This window comes from Marmota flaviventris, chromosome 1 (genome assembly GCF_047511675.1).
Source record: "Marmota flaviventris isolate mMarFla1 chromosome 1, mMarFla1.hap1, whole genome shotgun sequence".
Lineage (NCBI taxonomy): Eukaryota > Metazoa > Chordata > Mammalia > Rodentia > Sciuridae > Marmota > Marmota flaviventris.
The window spans coordinates 48,195,338-48,219,439 of record NC_092498.1 but is presented as its reverse complement, the minus strand read 5'-3'; the positions used below and the strand labels follow the sequence as shown (position 1 = coordinate 48,219,439).

The 24,102-nt window shown below is 35.6% G+C and overlaps 1 protein-coding gene across 2 annotated transcripts in view; it reads right to left on the bottom strand.

The window, feature by feature from the left end:
* The window catches only part of Cped1 (cadherin like and PC-esterase domain containing 1), a 253,823-nt gene that overhangs the window by 156,780 nt on the left and 72,941 nt on the right, over positions 1-24,102 (bottom strand). For both annotated transcript variants that reach the window (XM_027926517.2, XM_071612805.1), the window contains 2 exons: positions 6,456-6,585; positions 4,968-5,136 (listed from right to left, as the gene is read on the bottom strand). In XM_027926517.2, coding sequence (XP_027782318.2) covers positions 4,968-5,136; positions 6,456-6,585 — 299 coding nt within the window. The remainder of the gene's footprint in view (positions 1-4,967; positions 5,137-6,455; positions 6,586-24,102) is intronic.

Here is a 24,102-nt window from a genome sequence, read left to right as displayed (position 1 = left end):
AAAGCTTATAATTTCTACCAATCACTTTTACTGGGATAGGTGATGAGACAGAGTGTGTGGGGGTAGAATCATTGTTAAAAATTACTCAGGATACCTGAGACCATCAGTTTCCTATCAAGATAGTGAGTCTGCACAGGCAAAATGAGACTGAAGCATGAATTTGATAACAGGACAATAATAACCTTTGTAAATGGGACTCTGGAAGCTGTTTTGCACTGGTCTGGTCTGTGGTGATCTGAAGAAGGAGGACTGGAAGTGAGTGGGGGAGTTGCTGGAGGCTACCTGAAAGAATTGGCTGGAGGAAAGTATTCTAGACCCCTGCCCCAACCTTCTCCAGCACAGTCATCACTGCAGACTGTTCTTTCCTTGCTAAGGATGTTGGCCCAGGCCCAGGATTCAGGTTGCTGAATTTCTTGGGGCTGAGTCTTTGCTCAGGTAAAGAGTTGACGAGATATGTGGGAAGACCAGTCACATTTGGCATCTACTTCTCCACCCTGTTCTGTCTCAAACCCAGGGCTTGATGGATTTCAATGGAGGGTCATGCTTCCTCCCAGTGTTTTTCTTCCGAAGAGGTCAGGGAGTGAAATTCTGACCAGTGAGGTTATCAAGCCTAGTGGCAGCGAAGAAAAGGGACCCAAAGAGATTCTTTCTATGGTGCCCAGAATTCATTCTCTGCCCTTTCCTTGGATTCACCTGCAAGGTCTGTCCTTCCTCAAATACTATATTGGCTGAATAAATAGTATCTGCAAGAGAACTTAAGTTCAAAGGACAAAATAGAGGATATATGAAAAGCACTGCTACCTCAAAAAAAGGCAGCAGGGCTGGGGATGTGGCTCAAGCGGTAGCACGCTCACCTGGCATGCATGCGGCCTGGGTTCGATCCTCAGCACCACATACAAACAAAGATGTTGTGTCCGCTGAAAACTAAAATATTAAAAAAATTCTCTCTTTCTCCCTCTCTCTCTCACACACTCTCTCTTTAAAAAAAAAAAGGCAGCAAACTAAATAATACATATCAGGCTACTTAAGTGGATGGACTAGGAATTTAAGATAAGCATGATTAATCTACTTAAGGAAATAATGGAAGACACAAGCAAAATGAAATATGAAAACAAATAATAAGAACAAAGAGAAAATGCAGTAAGAAATTAATAGGTGTAAATAAAAACATATGACATTCTTAAAGGGCATCAGCATGTAAGTTATACATACAATAAATAACTGAAGGCAACAGATGAGATGGATAGCAGGAAAGATATAGTATAAGGATTTCATGATTCAAACGATAAGATCAAAGAACTGTCCCAGAAGATAAAAACACTTTTAGGAAGCAGATAAAGAGATAGAAAATATATAAGAAAAGTCAAATCATAAAAAAAGAATAGAAACAGATAGATCAAATTCTGGATAACAGAAGTAAAACATAGTGAACAAAAATATTTCAAGAATTAATGAAAATGAGTTTTCCAAAAGGAAAAATTAAAGATTTTAGGCACAAACTGAAAACACTCAGATAAGAAACAAATACAGGAGAGTATTGCAAACAGGGCAAGTTAGGGTGATAAATTCCTTGATAAAGTTTGTTTATTGGGGCTGGGGTTGTAGCTCAGTGGTAGAGTGCTTGCCTAGCATGTGTGGGGCACTGGGTTCAATTCTCAGCACCACATATAAATAAATAAATAAAAATAAAGGTCCACTGACAACTGAAAAATATATTTAAAAAAATAAAATAAAGTTTGTTTGTTATTGAAGGGGGAAAAGTACAAAAGAAAAATGGGGGGAGGTGATGAAGATGTAAAGTAGAATATAAATTTCTTCGTGAAAAAGGGACTTAGGAAAGTGGTATAAAGACAAAATCCACAGCCTTTAGGAGACAGAGTTGAAGGAAAGATAAAGATTTTGAAAAGCTTAAGATATCAGTAAGAGAAAATAAACATAAGTGTATGTTTGGCAGGGCATGGTGGTCCATACCTGTAATTCCAGTGACTCTGGAGGCTGAAGCAGGAGGATCAGAAGTCCCAGGCCAGGCTTAGTAACTTAGTGAGACCCTGGCTCAAACTTAAAAAATAAATAAGACTGGGGGTATAGCTCAATGATAAAGTGTATCTGGGTTCAATCCCCAGGATCTCCTTCCCAAAATGTATGTTTTGAACTAATGATGATCACTATATATTACAAATATTAAGAATATATAACTTTTAAACTTAGTATTTGAAATTTACAGTTAAAAAGAGAAAAAGATACTTTTAAAGAAACAAAAAGAAAGCACACTAATAAAAGGGTCAGATAGAAGCAGTAAGTCCTAATAACTGGTTTGTACCTTCTTATGTTGGGACATCCATCTTCTCTCATCCTCTGGTACTTGAACTCCTCAGGCCTTTGTGATCAGACTGAATTATAATACTAACTTTCCTGTTCCCCAGCTTATAGATCATGAGACTTCTGCCTCCATGACTGAATAAGTGAATGCCCAAAATAAATCTCCATAGGCAAAATAAGCTTCTTATGTATATAATTGTACTCATATTGTTATATATGTAATACGTATAATGTGTTGGTTCTGTTTCTCTGGAAAACTGTGACTAATACAACATTCTTAAATGTTTATGAGGAAGGAAATAAATATTTAAAACCTAGTTACCCTAATCTTGAAAATTACAAAATAAAGAAGAAAAACTTTACCCACCAAGCATTAAGACATAACTACACGGCCAAGATAGCATAAGCAGGTGGACCAAGTGAGGCAAAATAACTCAGAGGCAGCTCCATGTATGTATATGAACTTACACAATAAATGTGACATTAGATTCATGAGAGAAGGTGAGTTTTAACCCACAGTTGGGAGAATTGGTCAGGATATAGTGAAAGAAAAATGGATCAAAGATGAACTCTTCTTAATTAAACACTTGTATCTTCAGGAAAAAATTATAAAGACGATGGCAAAGCATGTCATTGTGATCTAGACATAAGAAAGTATTTCTAAAACTATATCCTAAAGCACAAAGCATGAAGAAAAATTAATTTGATTAATCAACAACAGACATTGTGAATAAAGTCGGCAAGATATATGACAAGTTGAGCTATTTGCAAAAGTATGATGTAACCTCTCATCTGTCAAACTAGCAAAATGAGGACTAGAAAGGTCCGAGTGTTGACCAAGCTTTAGGGATATGGAAACTAATGATGAGATAGAGACTGAAGCAGGCAATCTGGAAGGCAAGCTGACATCATTTAAATCTATCCAAATGGGGCCACAGCCTGTCATTCAGTAATTCACTGCTGAGTATATATTTGCAAGAAAATCTTATGCAGCTCCATTCATATACAATTATTTTTACATTTTAAGCACTATTTGGTTTAACCCCAAATTGAAACAGTCAGTTTATCTATTACTAGAAGAGGGGATAGATAGACTGTAATGGAAAACACACTAAGAAATACCATAAATCAGTGAAAAGATAGCTCTGAAGATGGACAACATGCATGGCCACTTCCTAAAAATATGTAGCGCTGAATATAAAAAAAATGCTAGAAAAAGAAAAAAATTCCTAACACAATACAGAAGACTTGTCCAGAGCGACATAGGGATTTTGATCAGTGCTCAGATATTTGTTGAATAATGTGACATGATTTTAGGTACTTAATTCTCATCTCTCTGTGCCTAAGTTCCAACTATGAGGTTGAACTTGTGAAGTCAGAACATTTTGTAGGTTAAAAAGAGACCTAATATCTAGTTTCATATCATTTATCCTAATAACTCAGAAAAATGGAAATAATTAATGGTACGTAGGTGAATATGAACAGCTACTGTAAAGACTTTCAGGACAGATGACATGAAAGAACTAGATTCTGGATTAACTGAAAGCCACAGTTGTTGATATAATGGAGATGGGATGATTGTTTTGAAAACAAATAAAACAACTTTAAGAACTTAGGTCAATACTCTTCCTAAAATGTCAGCTATTTATTTTATTAATCTATATAACATCTACATCAATTCATCAATTATCATACTGATATGGTTTTGAAAACAATTTTCATTATTGGAATGCTTTTCAGAATTAAATATGCAATTTTATGTAAGATGTATTCTTCTCATTTGTTTGTTTTTGATATTGTGGATTGAACCCAGGGGCAGCTTACAATGAGCTCATTTTTATTTTTTATTTTGAGACAGGGTCTCACTAAGTTGCTGAGGCTGGCTTTGAACTTGTGATCCTCCTGTCTAAGCCTTCCAAGTCACTGGCTATATGATAAATCATGATAAAGAAATCAAATTCAGTCTTTTTTTAAAAAAAAATCTCTTAAAATCACAGGCACTTTTGTTTCTTTCTATTACTACTTCTTTAAAATAAAATTTCCTTAAATTTGATCGAATATGTTTTCACAAGACCTTATCTATACCCAAGTTCACCCAAGCTACCTTTTGTAACTAAACTTTTGGGAGTTATTATTAAGTTCTTCCCTGAAAACTTCCTCATTATCTCTTACAGCATGGCTTGCTATATTTGACACACTTGAGAACTGTATTTTTAACTCAGCAAATATTCCATATTGACTGATGTAATGAAATACTCATTATGCTTTCTATGGATGAAGCAAAAAAGCATAAGGGCAAAATTATATTTTTATTTGTTGCATTGATTATATTTTTCTTGAATAAGTAGAAATTCAAGAAAAATAGAGTACAGCCAAAAACACTCTGTAATAGGTCAAAGAATTAAACTAAAATAAGATAAGAAAAAAAAAAGATGTAGCCTTTGTGATCCCTAGTGAATTAAGCTATTTCCAGTTTATTTTTGAACCAGCACCTATTAAATGAAAATCTCTGCTTGCAGCAATAAAAAGATGCAATCTTTGTTCAAAGGGATTTGATAACCATAAAGGTCGCAGAATAGCAGCCCAACGCACTTTACTTATCCCTGGTGTACTTTGTGTGACAAAAACAGCTTCAGCAGAGATTTTACCTTGACAGTGAAACGTTTTTTCTTTGGTGGACTCCACACCGTGCCCGTTGAATGAATGAATGCACGCAAAGGGGTTAGAGATGTCACCAGTACATATGCTTTCAGAATCATAGACAGATCCTCAGCTCTAAAGATTGTTTCATGGGGAGCAAGGACTGTTGTTTGATTCCTAAAAAAATAAAACAAGATAGTTAGTGCCCATAATTTAGGGTTGAGTATGTAATGTGTACATTGCTAAAAGCTTTGTGAACCACTTCTATCTGTTGGACCAGCCCTCAGTGTGTGGGTTTCCTTAAACAATTTCAACTGCTTAATTAGCTTCACCACCAGAGGGTGCACAGGTACAAAGAGAAGAGATCAAATTGGAGAATTCTCCACTGCAGATTTAATCAAAAGATGCTTAAAAAGAAAAGAAGGTATGAATATAGATTTAAAGATTTCTAAAATTTAAATTATTCACACTGCCCATGACCTCATATTCATGGTACTATGACAACTTATGCGATATAACTTACAATCTGGGCATAGTGAAATGCTTGCTAGGAAGGCTTTCTTGTGCTACTGTGTACCTTTGCTTTATATTTTTCTCTCCATAAAAAGTGTCAAGTTTTTCAGTAGTGGAAAAGCCACCATCTAAAAGACAAAATAACTCTTCCCACTAGTTCAGTTCTGTTCTTCATCCCCAATAATAAAAGGTCAACTGAAAGGATGAAATATTCAGGGAACAGTTCAGTGTACAGAAGAAAGTAACATTAATTTAATGTTTTATGATAAAACAGATATGTTTTCATCATAAATAGTACAAGAATGTATAACTAGTTTTTTTTTTGTTTGTTTTTTTTGCACCATGTTTCTCTGATCTCCATTTGATCAATGAAAAGATTGTGCTTCTTAACTTTTGAAGTCTAGGTAAGCAAGAGAATTATACAATTTTCAATAAATACCATTAACTCCTGAAATACTACTTAATAATTATAAAATTAAATTATAAAATTTTATTCACATCTTATCTTGGGTAAAATAATTAAAATCCTTAATTTCTCTACGTTCTAAAATGCCTTCCTGAAGGTACCCTGGACAACTTGATATCTTATAGGTTATTTCTTAAAGACTGGGAATGATTAAAAGTAATTAATAAATAGGAAAAATGCATTCAGCCATACTCATAGGATAAGGCAATGTCATCTGAGCATAGGAGAAGTTAAAATTTTATAGTTTCACATTGTCAGGGTTTTAAATTCAATTTACATTAATGTAACTTACCAGATGAAAGTCCAATTTACCCAAATATTTATTCTATAGTAGGAGAAATTTAAATGTGTCTAGAAGAAAGTCAATGATGACATGCTTATTAAGAAGGGAGCCCTGAAAATTTATGTAACAGAACCTAATAATTCAAAGATGCAATCCGCCTCCACCTCCCTCTGGGCTTCTTTCTTGTCTCCTAAAATGTTTGTTGGATAGAACAATTCAAAATGTTCAGCTTACAGCTGTTCACGTCGCCCGTCCCATGGTTTCCACATATGTGGCTTCACTGTTTTTAAAAGATGACTTGAAGTACTTGGCTGTTGTACTCCCTGATCCAGACACACAGAGGGACTCACTGGAAGTCTCAATTCTGGAAAGATTAAAAAGAGCAGAAGACAATCAGTCATTCTATGATTCTTTTTTGGAACTGCTTCCAAAATAGAAGATGCTGTGTTAAACAGGGTCCATGGGAGATATACAACCATTTCTCCTTACATTCTGAATTCAAGCTGGGTCTATGAAGTATGTTGTTCAAAGAGGACTTTGTTTTGTAGCATGTTCTTTTACCCTGGACTAAGAAAACAATTGCAATAACTGATTTAAAATTCTCTTGCTCAGAAGTGGAGGTAACTTTGATGTCTCTAATTACCCAACCCAACACTGACCTATCTTTCATACAGCTAAGGGACGGACTCTCAATATAAGGAAGGCAGCTGTAGAAGCTGCATTTTGTTTGCAGTGTGAATATTTCACAGAAAACTTGAGTTGACTTCCTGACAACACAATGCTTCATATGCTAACATTTGTCATGCTTCATTACCTTGGAAACTTTAATAGTCCTTGTTTTGTAAGAAATAAATTATTGGGTTTTTGAGTATATGAAAACAAAGAATAATAACTTACTTAAGAACACTCAAATTGATATGTTTAAAAAAGTAAAAGAATTGCATATGCATACTTAGAAACCTCAAATTTTATAGAAAGCTATCAAGTAAAATGAAAATCATCTTCCAGTCCACTGCCATCTAGGAATACCCAAAAGCCAATGCTTATATATTAACGTTTTAAATTTAAATAAGCACAACAGGTCACCCACATTTGCTTCTCCTACATATAAACTGATGTGATTGATATAAATATCAGCATATCCACATAAAACTATATAACTAAAATAATCCAGAAGACAAATCATCATGGCCTATGTCTCACATTTCCCCATTAATTCACTGTGGAGTCCTTTCATATCAGCGTATGTAGAATTATCCTATACACACTTCTTATTTAGCTTAGGGTGTTCCATTAAATGAATATACATTTATCCAATCCCTTTTGGCTGTGTATTTAGACTACTTTTGTAATGTTTTTCTTTTGCTATTTCAAAAATACTATGATGAACTTTGGTGAACTTTTACAAGTTTATCTAGGGGCAGATTCTTCTGGGCATGTGTAATTGTCAGTTCAATGAGTAAATGCATTGTATATTTGTTAGACATTACCAAATTGCCTTCCAAAAAGCTTGCTTCAATTTACACTGTCTCTCAGAGTGTATGAGAGTTTTGGTTCTTCACTCACAGGTCACAGTGCTTTATTTTTGAATCAAATAATTTATCTCTCAAAGTGAAACATAGCCTTTAAATTATTTTCCCCTTGTGCACATTTTATCAATACTAACATAGTCTAATTTAAAACACTTCACACTCTTAAGTAAAAGTCAGCAGAAGTCAAGCTGTTTGATGTATTCCCATATCTCGTTATTTAGCACAGTGTGATCTTGCTCAAAAACAATAACTAACTTGTAAGCCTTCCTTATTAATGAAGTTCCAATAAATCATAATAAAGAAAATATTCAAATTGCTTTGTTTTTGAAGGTGACAAATGAAGAGCCATTAAGATAATTTCTTCTCTTGAGAATCACAACTTTTAGAAAATTAAATGTTTATATAACCTTTATATTTGCTGAAAGAAAATGAAGGCTCTTAATTAAAATTTTACGAAGTAGACTTATTTCTTTAGAAATTATTACTAGGAAAACATATCATTTCTCTAGAAGAGTTTATTTGTAGCCTTCTTTGGTATAATATGAGAATGGTATAATATACTCTGATTTCCCTTGACCCTTGCTACCAGGAAGCACATCAATTTGAAACCCAATCATAGCTGATTAAAAAAAAAAAAACTAGATATATTCACTAGGACAGTACCATTTCACCAGGATAGCACCTCAACAGCTTGAAGGAAGTAGTCAAAAAATATGGCAAAAGAATAAACAATTTTATGTAACTTTTGTCTGGTTTAGCTCAAGTAGAGGAGCCTATGACAAGAAGTCAAAAGAGTTCAGCACAGGAATTGCCAAGAATAAGTCTGATTTCCACATCTACTCCTGAAACTAATTGAATAATGCAACTAAATATAGATTTAAATAATTATCCTTATTTGTTTATTTATACTATATGAATAAATTTTAGATTTCCCATTATGTTATCCTTGACTTGGTGGTGGTTATATTTTGCGATTCTTAAAAACAAACAAACAAACAAAAAACACCTTTGGCATTAGTTATACCTTCACATATAAAATTATCCCCATTCCACTTGATTATGGAAATAAACTCCATTGATATATAGAGAAGCTCTAACTGTATTTTACATAAACTTATAAATAATTGTGGAAACAATTAGGGTCCTGGATTATTGTTAATAGAATCAAAGATTTATCTAGAGGCACTCTCTTCTGTCTTTTTTTTTTTGGGGGGGGGGAGGCTGTCCACCAAAGGCTCTCTCAATAATCCATTCCAATCTTTTTTTTTTTTTCTGTCCCATTCCCCTTTACCTAACCTCTTGACACACTCCAAGAACCTAGAAATCTTCTACAAATGATGCTCAAATTAGCTTCTTTTCCTGGAAGGAATTTGGGAGCGGAGGCTCTAGGACACAGATCATCTTCCAAATAGCTTTTCTCATTCATTAACACACACTGGTTAACATCTTTAGGAAGCAATTAAATGTTAAGGGCCTCACATGCATCTTTAGGGCTTTCCTGCCCTACAATATGAAGACTGAATGTATAATAGATTCGGATGTGAAATGCCACATGGTGAATAGTGCTATACTTTTATTTATTGCCTACTCTTAGCTTATTTCAAAGAGCACTGAAGCTTGTAACTTCACTGATCGCCTAGAGTAAAAATGAACAATTTGTTAGGGATGCATGAAGACTGTTTTTCATGCCTTTTAATATCTAGCTAGCTATGTACTGAGTGCCTGCAGACTGCGTGCAGTTACATGAAAAGGAAGATAGAAACAGAACTGAAACTCCTGGATTATCAGTTCCATTCTTGCCAATCAACACTTACTGGGCTCGTGACATTGTTAAGGAGCTTTCTAGAATCAGAATGTGATTCCCATGAATCTTCTAAACTTTCCACATCACTTAACACAATGTTGACACATAATAGATGCTCAGTCAATGTTTGTTCCAGTAATAAACCAGTTTTGGGGGAGTTTAATCCAACATGTGTTTAGAGACCAAAATGTTATTCGAGTGAATTTAAAATATTTTCTTTGGTTACTTGTTCTTCTTGACTTATATATCACATGATTATATATACCACAGGCAAAAACTAGCAAATATTTGTACTAGCAAAGATTACCTGTCAATTTTATATTGCATCAGATTTAATGTTTTGCCCCTAAACTAATAATTAATATGAAAATAATAGTAAAAGCATAATTATATTTCACAAATGTTTGGATATTGCCTTGAATTTCATGTTAAGAAACTAAACTTAGCCAGTATTTTCTTATTTTAAAATGTCTAATAATATTAATGGCCTTAAAAAACAATTAACAATTAGTTTTTAGAACAGCAGTATAAATACGCACTGTTTATAAGTATATTGTTATTCCTACCTAAGGGCCTTGACAAATCTCAATACAAAACTTGAAGGTATAAATGTTATTCAAATATAACTTCAGAACACACATGCATAGCAAATATAACCTCATATATACACAAACTGAAGTTATATCTAGAACAATTTGATCATAGATGTGAGAGGGCTGTCAAGCAGAGCTATGACTACGGGTAGAGGAACACAGCTCCTTCAAAGCCAGAGTCCAGCAGGAAAGGAATGGGGAATAGCTGTCCCCAATTGTCTCCTCCTATGCTTGATTTCTTCTAGAGTCAGAGGACAAGGACTCACATTGGTGCAGTCTAGGCAGGATAGCCTCCTAGAAAAGGGTCTGCAGGCAATCCTGAAGGGCAAATGGAGAATATCCAGCACAAAGTCAATTCTTGGAAAATATGAGTGTGGGCTCTAATCCTCTCCTTATTAGCCACATGTCTTGGAGAAACAAGTGTGTGTGTGTGTGTGTGTGTGTGCACGCGAGTGCACGCACGTATTTAGAGAGTTTGTTGCAGGAAAAGATAGCGTACAGTGAACCATATGAAATTTCCTCTTGTTAGGTAAACAATGCTTGAATGTTGACCAGATATCAGCAATTTCATAATGTCAATGCACTTTTTTGTTTTACTACACCTGGTGCCCACTGAGGGAGAAGCAAGAATACACACATATACTACCCATGAAAGAAGGTTCCATGTCAATGATAGGAATGACAAGGATAAGACCCTGATGTCACACAATGAGTGTTTGGCCTATGCTCTGGAAAAACATGATGGGAGGCATAGTCAAAGTTCTGTCACCTCCTAGAGAGAAAAAATACCTTTTCCTCTTGATCTGTTTCCTTCTTTGTGTGATGATAAAAAAACTACAGCAGCAAAGCACATGGGGTGCTGTACAACGATGGCTGAAGGAATAACTAGTTGATGTCTAGGGTCATTTACAAGTCTAATTTTCTGTGACTCCAGGTGCAAAGATATCATTCTTAATATATGCTATTATGACTTAATGGAGAAGATAATAGTGTACTCAATTTCTTCTTACCCAGATAACCAGAGATGTATTCATTGATGTATGCACTGATCTCAGAAAAAGGGAATATAGAAATAGAAATAATGAGCAAGCCAAGTATCAAAAAGTTTTACTAGAGATGTGCACTTACATTTATTGTTCAGACACAAGATATGTGTATAATATGGGAGGGCTTGGTGTCTCTCTCATCTCAATGTGATGTTCCTTAGATTGGCATGGCATACCATATCCACATTGTGATGCTTTAATGGCACTCTGGCAGACCTGAGAAGCAGGCATGAATCAACATCTCAAAGATCAATTATCTAAGACCTAGATACCTCACAAAGATTTCTAGGAGCATGGAGAGCACGTGAAACCACAAAAGAAAGGGTCACCAGCGATAGCCAAGAGAAAGGTTGCCTTTTATAAGGATATTCTGAAAGTGTTGAACTTGGGCCCAAAGTGTCATTTGTTTTACCAAACAGACTGAATATGGTCTAAGAAAACATGGGAAAAAACAATAAAGGTGCATATTCTTTTTCAGTCAACATGTTGTACATAGTCATTAACCAACATTATATTCAAAAATATTTTACAAATCACATTACAAATAACATTTATTTTTAAAATCATAATTCTTGACTTTTAATGACTATCAATTCATCGGTGTGGCTATCAGTCAATACCTTAGCCTTTCTTAGCTTACTGTCTTTACCTGGAAAATTATAATAATAGTAATAATAAGAACCAATCTCTTATGGATGCTGACAAAAATATCAAATTCCCTTAAAGTGCTTTGCCCAGTTCTTTGCTCAGATTGAGTGCTCAAAGAGCATTAAGTAGAGACTACTAGTGGCAGGTTAGTAGAATTATTTTCTCTAACTTAGAAGTCCTATTTCTAACTTTAAAAACTTTCAACTAGAGCAAAACTTCTGTTCCCTTTGATTTATTTAACAATTAGAGGTTCCCATTAGGTCTTCTTTGATGTGATTCTTAAACATCTGGCATTTGACAATGGTCTCTTAAGAACAAAACAAGAAGTATGTGTGATTAGGACAGGTGTGTAGACCCAAACCAAAATGGTTACTTAGAAACAGACTGTAAAGACACACTCTCCACTTTATGTGACTTTCCTTGGGTTTGACAAGCTAGTATCCCAAGAAAGCAGTTCAGTTTCTGTTCTACTTCACTTATTTCAAGAAATTCTGTACTAGGTTCTATGGATGGAGAAGCCTAGGACTAGCCTGGTTATTACAATATTCAAGTCTGTTCCTCTATATTTTATTCAAAGAGAGACATCTTTTCAAACACAAAACAGAGCTAGCTCTTAATCAACATATTCCTTTTTTACTTTCATTTTATGCAAAGAGCATTGGCCGGATAGATACATAAAACACATAAAGATAGTATTAATACATAATTCCAACATAACTCAGGCAACTTACAATTAATTTCTGAAGATCTGACATTATTGGTTTATGACCTAGATGTCTTAGGCATCATAATTTCTTCTCTATAGTTACATAATATCTTTTATATACTCTTACTGTATGGGGTACACATCAAATGACAAGTACAAATAGTATGGTATTTCAATGCAGTACTCTTTTAGGGAAAAAGAATAACTTGTATTTTGTTATAGGAAATACGATGTGCTCCATATCCTGATATAAGTGGAGACACAATTTGACCTATAAAAACGACCAGATCAAAGACAAAGCAATGCATAGTGATGTGTTTTAAAGGGATAGTCATCATATAAAATTCCCACCAACTAACTGATCCATCAGTCAAACGCCTATTGAGCACTCAGTAAATGCAAGCCATAAATGCTCTCCTCCTGGGCTTTTCAGTAGAAGTGTCAAACTCAAGCAATTCTACAAAAACAATTTTCCCCATGGACTGTTCTATGTTTTGACCATGACAACATAAGGTCCTTGAATTCTGCTCATTTTCCTTGGTAATAAAAGCGATGTCTAGACTACTACTTCAATTTTCTTGCCCTATGATTTTACTGCAATGACCAAACAGCATGAAAGATTGTTTTATTATTTTATGGCAGCTTAATTTTCCTTTGAAGCTTTTCTGCATGAATTTTCCAGAGGAAAAGAAATTTTTAAAAAAAGGAAAAATGCTTGATTACTTCAGCAAGGCCCAAGATGAATAATTTGATATAAATTAATGAGCATCATTAATAACAATTTGAAACACAACTTCCAACAAATATTAATACACAGACTGCAACAAATATAACAATAAAATAGTTACCTAAGCCCACCCACAGTGAAAATAAGTTAATCACTTGATTCACATTAAACTTTTTTCTTGGGAACATTTTCTGGATGAAACCAAGAAATATTATTAATATAATTTATATCAGAATAATTAATGACTTACTAGAATTCTATAACAGTGATTCAAAATTCTTTTTAAGTACATTGAAGTCAATCCTGATTTAAATGTAAAATAGAGTCACTGGAGGTCATTGCCCTTGTTTAAATTGAACTACACATTAACTTATTTCTTCTTAAATGATGACTTCACGGGGCTTCTCAACCTGCCATTTTTACACCAAATCTTTAGCACAGAAAATTGTGCACAGTATTGTTGCCAATTTGCTCATCTCCTTCTGCATTATTTACAAATAAATGGATTACATTTGAGCCAACCACTTATTTAAAATATCAGAATTTTCATAATATGTAATTCCTAAATTGATTAAGGTAAGAATATAGAACATACAGATTCTAGAGCCTGTTGCCAAAATTAAATCTGATGAGGGCCAGAGATTCAAATGCCAAAAATAGGCCAGGAACATCTGACTATATCAGAAAATGTTTTTGGTTCAGAGACTGAGCAAATATATTATTACTGAACCATCCTGTCCTGAGATTTCTTTCTCTCCAGTTGACCAGCAATATGATTGGACTCTGTGGGGTTAGGTTTGGCAGAGTGGCACTATCACACAGGAATCCAATTCTAACAGATTGAGGACACCAGGGCATGCATCAGAAGTCAGGCGCAATCTGATGAGATTTGAAATGGTGTCTCGGTTTTCAACCTTAGCTAGTTGAGCGGATCATTAGCCAAGTGCCTCTGACCTAGTTTATGTCTCATAAATGACTAAAGATTTAACCAATTAATTGAACCTAAAGAGTTGGGGCCTTCGTATCTGAAGGCCTAAATGACAACTGGTTCTTAAAATTGTTAATTAGGTGTTAAATTATTGAATTATTTCTTCCTGTTCTTGTTTGGATTTTAACCTCTACAGCTTACCTGTTTCTTTTTCAGGTACAATTTAGGCCATGGCATTGAATTCTGATGAATACTTCTATAAGGATATTCTTTAATTTTTTTTCAGACATCTCTCATCTTTTTATCACCAAGAAGCTTTTAGCATATATATATATGAATTATATAATATTTATGTACACACATTATATATATATATATATATATATATATATATATATATATATATATACACACACACACACACACACATACATATACATAAAAAATTTTCCAGATATTTTATGTACTCCAACCCTGACTTTAAGGTTTTGACAGCAGCATGTTGTGTGTCCCTGTGTAGAAATCCTAGACTTGAACTTCCTATTCTAAACTGCTTCTTAGATGTCTTAGAACAGGAAGATAAGAAATCATTTGTATCTTGCTACTTAATATCAAATGCACTAAATGTCTTAGGGAAAATACTTTGTGACACCAAATAGCATTCGAGTCATTTGCAGTAAATTGGGCATGTGTAGTCATTGCTTCAAAAATTCTGTGAGCTCTGGCATCACCCGGTATAAAGTCACTAAATAACCACTCAACGTCTGTTGTTTGGGACTGCGTAAACTCAGCCACTGGAATTGGATTTAAAAACTTGAATTGCAAGTAGTAGAAAGTATTCAAGTTAGCTGGCAACAGTGAAAATAAAATATCAAAGCCCCGGTTTTCCTCTCTTCCTTTCCCATCTAAGGAAAAAGGATACATATTATATGGAAACCACGTCTTTGTTATTTTATTTGGGGTAGTAGGAAAAAATCAAATGCTTGATTAATCTCTATAAGTGAGCTGGAGAGAGGAGTGCACCAAGAGCCCAAAGAGGAGAGAGGTTGGGCAGGATGGTGTTTGGTAAAACAAACAGAATTGGGCAGGAAATTTATTGTGTGATGAGTAAGACAAATTATTGTCTGTAACCCCTCACATCCCCCCCCCAAAAAAAATACTATTTAAAATTTCAAACTACTCTTCAGGCTTTTGGAGTCAGATGTGCTGTTGCTGGAAGGGGATGTTTTCATTTGTTTGTTAATTTGTTTGTTTATCAAAACATGATGCTCAGCTTTCTCAGAGGGTCCTTTCTGCCTCAGTCCTCTGCCAGGCTACTGGCCTAGTCCCATTAGGGTTGGGGTGGGGTTCCTTCTGCCTGAACCTTTGCTGTGGCGCCTTCTGTGGGACAAATGGCATGGTCACTGTGGGGCACAGGAGGCAACTGGCAGACTTAGAAAAAACACACAAAATTTCTAGAAGGAGCAAGGCTAAACTCAAGAGTGTTCATTCAATTTCATGGATCTAGAGTGAAAAGTAACAAAAGTTCACAGCCACCATTATCCACCAAATGATTTGTAATTCAGGTTTTCATGGCTGTTCTTCAAAACTCGTCACCTAATCTCCAACTTGCAGCTAACTCTGATTTCCCAGAGCATATTATTCTTCACTCAACCTTTCTTTCCATTCCCTAAATCTGGTTTTTCATTCCCAAATTACTTAAAACATCCAGTCTCTGTCAGCCCTGGGAGTTTTGAGTTGACATTAGGACATGTTTCAGTCAAGAAATTCTCAAAATTGACTTCAGACTCTAGGTTTTGGTTTTTTTTTTCTTTCTTTCCAGTTTTGCTTTCCCCTATGAGCCACATTCTATATGATCAAGGGCTTTTCATCCACCAACAGTTTAAAATGTTGTTTAAATAGCTTACAAAAAGCAAAACACCCTATTAAAATCTGTCCAACAGGTAAAACTTCTTTCAATTAAGAGCTCAGAGTGCACCTGGCACATTTCTCATTTTGTAGATTTACCAATAAATTGTGTAATGGAAAAATTTAAACATTGTTTTGTGGGTGGTACCTTGCATTTTACAGCCTGTTATGAAAAGAGTTGAAAGTTCTTTCCTTTAAATGACACAAAAGTGTTCTAAAATTGGCTGTGGACTGACTCACACTGGACTGTGACAAGGAATATAGAAACAGAAACATTACGAAACACCGGACTGAAGACGACAAATTAGGCATAAGCAGTTTACTTAAGCACATCATCTCTCCCCACTCATTCCTTACTCTGTATTTAGATTCAGAGTAAACTTTCCTGCTTCTGCAATATTTGGAACACAAAGATAGAAATAATGATGGCTTTATATTCAGAGGGTAAATACATCTTTGTATCTCAACTCTGCTTATGAGAAACACTTCAGGTCTGGTTATGACATCGTTGGAACTCAGTGATATGAAACACGCTACCACAAACACCCAAAAATAGAAAGAGAAAGAAAAAAAGCGCCTGTTTTTCTTTTTTAACTCTGTGATCAATGAGAGATGGTGAGGTGCTATCTGGTTATTATTTACTCCCATGGTAGAGTGTTAGTGTGAAGCTAATTTCTGTTCCACCAGCAGGCTGCTGTGTCTGGCCTTGACTGGAAGAACTGTGCGTGAGAACTGGCAGCAAAGAATCAATCTGTCCTAAATCAAAAAGAGGTGGATGGCAAGAGAATCCCAAGATAACAGAATGACATGAATAAGGAGGGCAGCTTTGAATGTATTGTTTTATATTCCATAGACTCTATTTCTCTCCAAGTTTTATGTCAAAAGCTAAAACAACAGTAAAAAAAAAAAATGTTTTCATATTGTCTGTAAAGTTTTCAAATTAATGTTGGAAGTATAATATCATACTCTAAAATAAAATAAAGAAGGTTCTGCCTGATGAAATGAAAAAAACAATTTATTTTTTATTTATTCAAGTTTTGGAAAATACAAAGAGATTCTTAGGCCATGGGCAGGACAATGACTGGTATGATGGGCTGTGGCTCCAACAGCTTCAACAGCAGCAAGGGGAGAAGCAGACACAATATGGACCTCAGCATCCCAGACATTGGACATGGCACCTTAGTCATAGATGTGGCCAGATGCAGCAACAGCCTCCACCAAGTAGGCACCATTGGGGGCAGGACCAGTGATATGCAGCAAATACCATAGGCATCAGAGCAGAAATGAATAGTGAATGCCAGGTTATGGGAGGACTGTGTTTCTGAGCACACAGTATACACCTTCTAAGACAAAGGCAGTATTTGGAGGCATCACAATGATTAGGAATGCTATTGAAATTTAATGGATGAGGGCCATAAATGTTAGATGTATGCCTCGTGTAGTAAATCTGATATTTGTTTGAAATGCGTTGGCGAGGTAGAAAAGTCCAGCATCTATTTAGTTAGGTGTCCATTGTCATTGACCAATGCACATACCAAAATGGCTGCTACAATGTGAACAATCCCCTTGAGCAACAAGGAGTTGTTCTTTATCCCGCAAAACTTGTAGTCGTCTCCTGTGACACTGGCATGGATAAAAGACTGATTGGTAATTATTTTAAATCAGACCTTGTCTTGAGTCTTGTCTTAACTTTATAAAAACTCATTTTTTTCTCAGTTGTAATATACATTAAATTTTTCAAGAAAGCAATTCAATGGCCAAGGAAGAGAACAGTAATCTCTGTTTTATTGGTGACTTTCTCAAGAGTTCTTTACCATTCTGGAAAGGCACATCACCAACAGTAGCATTCCCACGGAATCTTAGTTTTCCCTATAATATCAGCACATCAGTCTGCATTTCTAGCTGTCCTAATCATGGTGTTTCTAAATAGGAGTGGAAACATTAGAGTACTATTATCCTCTGGTGTCATCATGCATAAAGACTTACATATTGAAATGTATGTTGCTACATTATAAATTATTTTCCTAATTGTCCTTTATATCATAGTAGGATATTATATTAGTCATTTTTGGTCACTATGACAGAACACTGAGAAAAACAATTTGAAGGAAGAAAAATTTATTTTGGCCCACAATTCCAGACATCGCAGTCCATGGTTGCTTGGCTCCATTGTTTCTAGGCCTGTAGTGAGGCAGTATCTCATGGTAAGAGGAGTGAGGCAGAGTTTTTTTTTTTTTTTTTTTAAGGTGCACATCTCACTGCAGCTGAGAAGGAGCACTGGAGTAGAAGGAGCTAGGGACCAATATTATATGCATGCCCAGTAACCTACTTCTCCAACTAGGTTCCACCTGCCACAGTTCCAATACCCCCCAATAGTTCATTCAGTTACCATTTATGAGACCATCAATGGAACAATCCATTGATGAGATCAGAGTCTTCATAATTCAGTAATTTCCTAAATGCCTCATATCTGAACATTACTGCACTGGGACCAAGACATCAACACATGAGCCTTTAGGAAACATTCAAGATCTTAGGAATCATTCAAAATCTAAACTTTAGCAGGTATTATACTGATTTGTTAAAATTTGGTGTGTAGGTGATATATATATATATATATATATATGTGTGTGTGTGTGTGTGTGTGTGTGTGTGTGTGTGTGTGACTGCAGTATGCTGTTATTAAGTCCTTTGGGTATAGACCAAGGAGTGGGATAGGTCGATCAAATGGTGGTTCCATTCCAAGTTTTCCAAGGACTCTCCTTACTGCTTTCCATATTGGCTGAACCAATTTGCACTCCCACCAGCAATGTATGAGTGTACCTTTTTCCCCACATCCTCACAAACACTTGTTGTTTGTATTCTTAATAGCTGCCATTCTGACTGGAATGAGATGAAATTTTAGAGTAGTTTTGATTTTCATTTCTCTAATTGCTAGAGATATTGAACATTTTTGCATATATTTGCATATATTTCTGGGAAGTGTTGTTCAGTTCCTTGGCCCATTTATTGATTGGTTATTTGTTTTTGGTTTTTTTTTTTTTTTTTTGGTGTTAAGAGTTCTTTATATATCCTGGAGTTTAGTTCTCTGTCTGGTGTGCTTGTGGTAAAGATTTGTTTCCAAAATGTAGGCTCTCTCTTCACCCTCATTAATTGTTTCTTTTGCTGAAAAGAAGCTTTTAGTTTGAATCCATCCCATTTATTGATTCTTGATTTTAATTCTTGTGCTATAGGAGTCTTATTAAGGAAGTCAGGGCCTAATCCAACATGATGGAGATTTGGGTCTACTTTTTCTTCTGTTAGACGCAGGATCTCTGGTTCAATTCCTAGGTCCTTGATCCACTTTGAGTTGAATTTGGGGCATGGTGATGGATAGAGGTTTAATTTCATTTTGTTGAATATGGATTTCCAGTTTTCCCAGCACCATTTGTTGAAGAGACTATCTTTTCTCCAATGTATGTTTTTGGCACCTTTGCTAATATAAGATAACTCTAGTTAAGTGGGTTAGTCTCTGTGTACTCTATTCTGTACTATTAGTCTACCAGTATGTTTTGGTGCCAATACCATGCTGGTTCTGTAGTATAGTTTAAGGTCTAGTATAGTAATGCCACCTGTTTCTTTCATTCTTCTTGCTAAGGATTATTTTAGCTATTCTGGGTCTCTTATTTTTCAAGTTGAATTTCATGACTGCTTTTTCTATTACTATGAGGAATGTCATTGGGATTTTGATTGGCATTGCATTGAATCTGTATAGTGCTCTTGGTAGTATGGTCATTTTGACAATATTAATTCTGCCTCTCCAAGAACAAGGTAAGGATACAAGTTTTATTCCAGGTTACTGAGTCCTGAAAAACCTGGGTCCCACCAAACTACATTTAAGTGGTAGCTAATAATTATCAACTAATACTTATTGAACAATCAAACATAACACTGTGCCAAATACAATAATACATTAACCTCATCTATTTTCTTAACAATTGTAGAAAACAGAATGATGATCATACCTATATTATAGACAGAAAACTGAGACATGGAGAAGGTAAGAAACTTGCCCAAAGACACTAGGCTATTATGTGATCAAGATGAGATTTACACATGGAAACTGGCTCTGTCTGCACCTACCACTATGCTCTAGCAGTTGCGTAATCAGGTCAAAGCAATTACCCATTCTGAAACTATTTTCAAGAACCATTAATTGCACCAAAATCATGTATTTCCCATAAAACATAATTTGGCTCTCCTCACATTCATTAACCCACATTCTCAGATTGGTTGATTCTTTACAAACCAGCTTGGCAGTGAAATCAGTGAATTCTAAAGAATATCACACAATCCTGCTATGATGGCCAGGAAAGCAGCTTCAGAAAGCAAGAACAACTAATTCTAGGCTTTTCCAAGTGACAAAAGTGGTGTCATCATCATTATAACGGCCCAGACCTGAGGTAGGTGGCTGCACCCACATCTGACTCTCCCCCTACTCCATACACATGACCACAGGGTAAGGTTTGTCATGGGAAATTTTTTACTCTGCCTAAAGAAAAGTTGTAAATGGCTTGGGGAGTTGAGGCCAGAATAGGCACATCAGAAAAGGGGTAACAAGAGAAAGTAGAAGGACCTCAAGAGAGAGCCTGCTGGTGAGAATGGAGATCCCCAGCTCTGACTGTCCCAAGGCTGGCAGTTCCCACCTGCTACCAAGTGGCCAGTCAAGACACTAAAACAAACAGAACCAAAGCAAGTCATCTTCTGCCTGCACCAAGTACACTTAACTCTGCTCACCTGTAAATACTGTCATAAAAATAAATTAAAAGGATTACGTTAGTTAATGAAAGAAGAGAAATAGAATAAACAAATAAATAAATTCAATTTCTTATTAACTTCAGCTATAAGAGATTTTTTAAAAACCTCCTTTTTATTTTCTTTCATTATAATAGAAGATTAAAATACAGAATAATAGTTCAAGTTTATGAATATGGATGTGCTATTTTCTAGCTATATAACTCAGAAAGCAACCGCCTCTAGGTTAGAATTGTCTTCAGTTCATACATTCTCACAGATGTTCAGAAAAAGGTAAGGCAAAATGGGCCATGCCCTTAGACAATGTGGATAAATTACCTACTTCTGTCTTTTGTGGGGTGCATTGACCCTTGGGTGTGGAAAAACATTTGACTATGCACACTGGGATTGCACTGCTGCTATGAGTCTATGATGTCATTATTTAAAATGACTCCGAAGAGTAAATTCTACGTTTCACCATTAGATGGTGCTAGGAGAAGTTGAAAGAAAATAAGTCTCAAAAGTTATTGATGCAATGAATCATAGGGTTGAAGGGGGTTTAGTGTATAATAGACTCTGTGTTTCTCTTCCAGACAGGAGTACACCCAACTCATCATTAAAGAGTAAAATGTCTTCCAAATCTACTCTATTATTCAGTTAATTATACTTCTGCCAAGATAGCTGTCCTTTCTAATCACAACTTCAACTGAGGATGAAGGACTCTGCGATTGTATGTAGGGATATGAATATATTTCTCTTTGTTGGTGGTTTTCTGCAACTCTCATTTTTGGCTTTTATCAATATATTTTGTAACAGAATATGTGATATTGGAAAATACTAAATGTCTGTTACAATGTATTGGTCCCAATAAATACTCTCATTAATTATAATAGTAACAATGAGAAATTCAAGGACTAATAACAAACACCATCCTTCCATCAATACTATATCACATCACACACAGTTTATGAAATGGTGCACATTTCAGCTAATGCATCATGTTCGTGGACTTTTATTTTCTAATATTGATGATATGTTGCAAATCAAGAGTCCGTGCACAGCCCTGGGGACTTTTGTGAAGATACGTGAAGAAAGCTTTGAACACTGAAACTTACTGACCATTTGTTTGCTTTCATAACACTTGTAGTTTTTATGTTGTTCAATATCTGTCTCTACCACCTGAAGGAGTCTAGGAGAATGATTGTCTTGAAGTTCAACTCATTGTACCGCCTAATACTGAACTCTTTTAAATCTCTCTCTCTCTCTCTCTCTCTCTCTCCCCTCCCTCCCTCCGTGTGTGTGTGTGTGTGTGTGTGTGCATGCAAAATGAATAGATGTTTTAAAAATATTTTTTAGTTGTTGATAGATCTTTATTTTTTTTTATTTATTTATACGTGGTGCTGAGAATCGAACCCAGTGCCTCACACATACCAGGCAAGTGCACTACCACTGAACCACAGCCCCAGCTCCATGAATAGATTTTTTAAAGTGCATAAATGAACAGATCAAAGTTTCAGGATGAATTTTCACCATCCCAGCAGCTAAATCCTGGAAGCTGATCGTGCTCTTTCTTAACCTAGCTCTTGTAAGTCCCAAGTAGAGCCCCTGATGGCTTAAAAATAAAAATGTTTGACCATTGCTGCAAGAACGTCCTCAGCTATTTTGCAGTAAGCAATGTTTTTCAAGTATCTCATCAAGATTTTCATAAGAAGACCTAGCAATTTAGTTGCGTACATAATGGTTCAGGAAAAATTTATATGGATAAAATATCACAATCACCGCTTAGGTATGCCAAGTGGACAGAAGAATGATGTAGTTTCCAATTAAAAGTCTACAGCAAGCAGCAGATATTTTTCTCATTTTCAAGGAAATGAAGCAAAGCTATGCTATCATTTTCTTCTCTTTATTTGATTTTGGTTGTGATCAGTTAATTTAGATATTTATGGTTCACAGACTGAGCTGTGAATTTTATAAATAGGTCAGACTGTGTGGGTGGTCAGGGCATTGCATGAATTCAACAGTTTCCATGGGGTTCTGCCTGGTCTGCGGTTGTGTCTAAAATTCCCACCAATGGATTATTCATTTGGGTTGAAATATTTCCTATGGGGAAAAAAGTGTACATTTGAGAGAAGAAAGTATAACACCACTAATTAATTTATCAGATTAGCTAACTCTAGGGAGCAGAAGCAAGAACTTGGAGCATATGAGAATTGAGGTTTCAGAGAGCAAATAATCAAGCATTACACAGGAAGACAAATCTACATGAAAACCAGCAAAAAAGGATGTGGGTAGCCAGCAGGTAGAATCAGACCTCTTTGGTCCTGAAGAAAAGGAAAGATTAATATTCTCCTTCTTTAAGTTGATTTGGGGGCTATTTATGCCTAAAAAGTTCTGTGAACTTTATCATAGCCAATCAATAAATACTTATCAAGTACAAAATAGGTATCTGATGGTTTTGTTCATCTTTTATTTTCTTGGAGGCCTATTCTCCCCTATTCATGTGGATTCGATGGAAACTTCCAATCATAATGCCCTGACTTCTCTACTCATCTCTGATATTATGAGTTTAATAGTGTACCACAGACATTTGCATGTTGAAGTCCTAATTGTACCTTGGAATATGACTACATTTAGAGATAAGGCCTTTAAAGAGGTAATTAAGGTAAAATGAGGTCATCAGGTTAGACCTTAACCCAATATGGCTGGTGTCCTAAGAAGAGATTAGAGTACAGACATACAGACCATATGAGGGCCCAGAGAAAAAGAAGCCATCTGCAAGTCAAGGAGAAAGGCCTCAGATGAGAATGAACTAGTTGGACTTTTAATCTCTCAAGCTGTGGGAAATAAGTTTATATTAGTTAAACCACTTAGTCGTGGGTACTTTGTTATGATAGCTCCTAGAAAACCTACCTGGCCAGCAAAGTGGCCAGGTAACTAGTCTCAGCCCAATCACTGATAGAAGCTATTCTCCTGGACACAATGTTGACCAGGGTGGTCTAATGAGCCACAATGGCTTCTCAATTGGAGGTGAAGAGAAATGATAATGGTTCTGAACTGGAAGCAGTTCAGCCATCTTCCCAACATGTGAGAAATGCATATCTGCAAAAAGAAAGAATTATGAAGACAACACAAAAAAAAGAAATGAAGCTAAGACCATCACACAAACACACAGACACACACACACACACACACACAGAGAGAGAGAGAGAGAGAGAG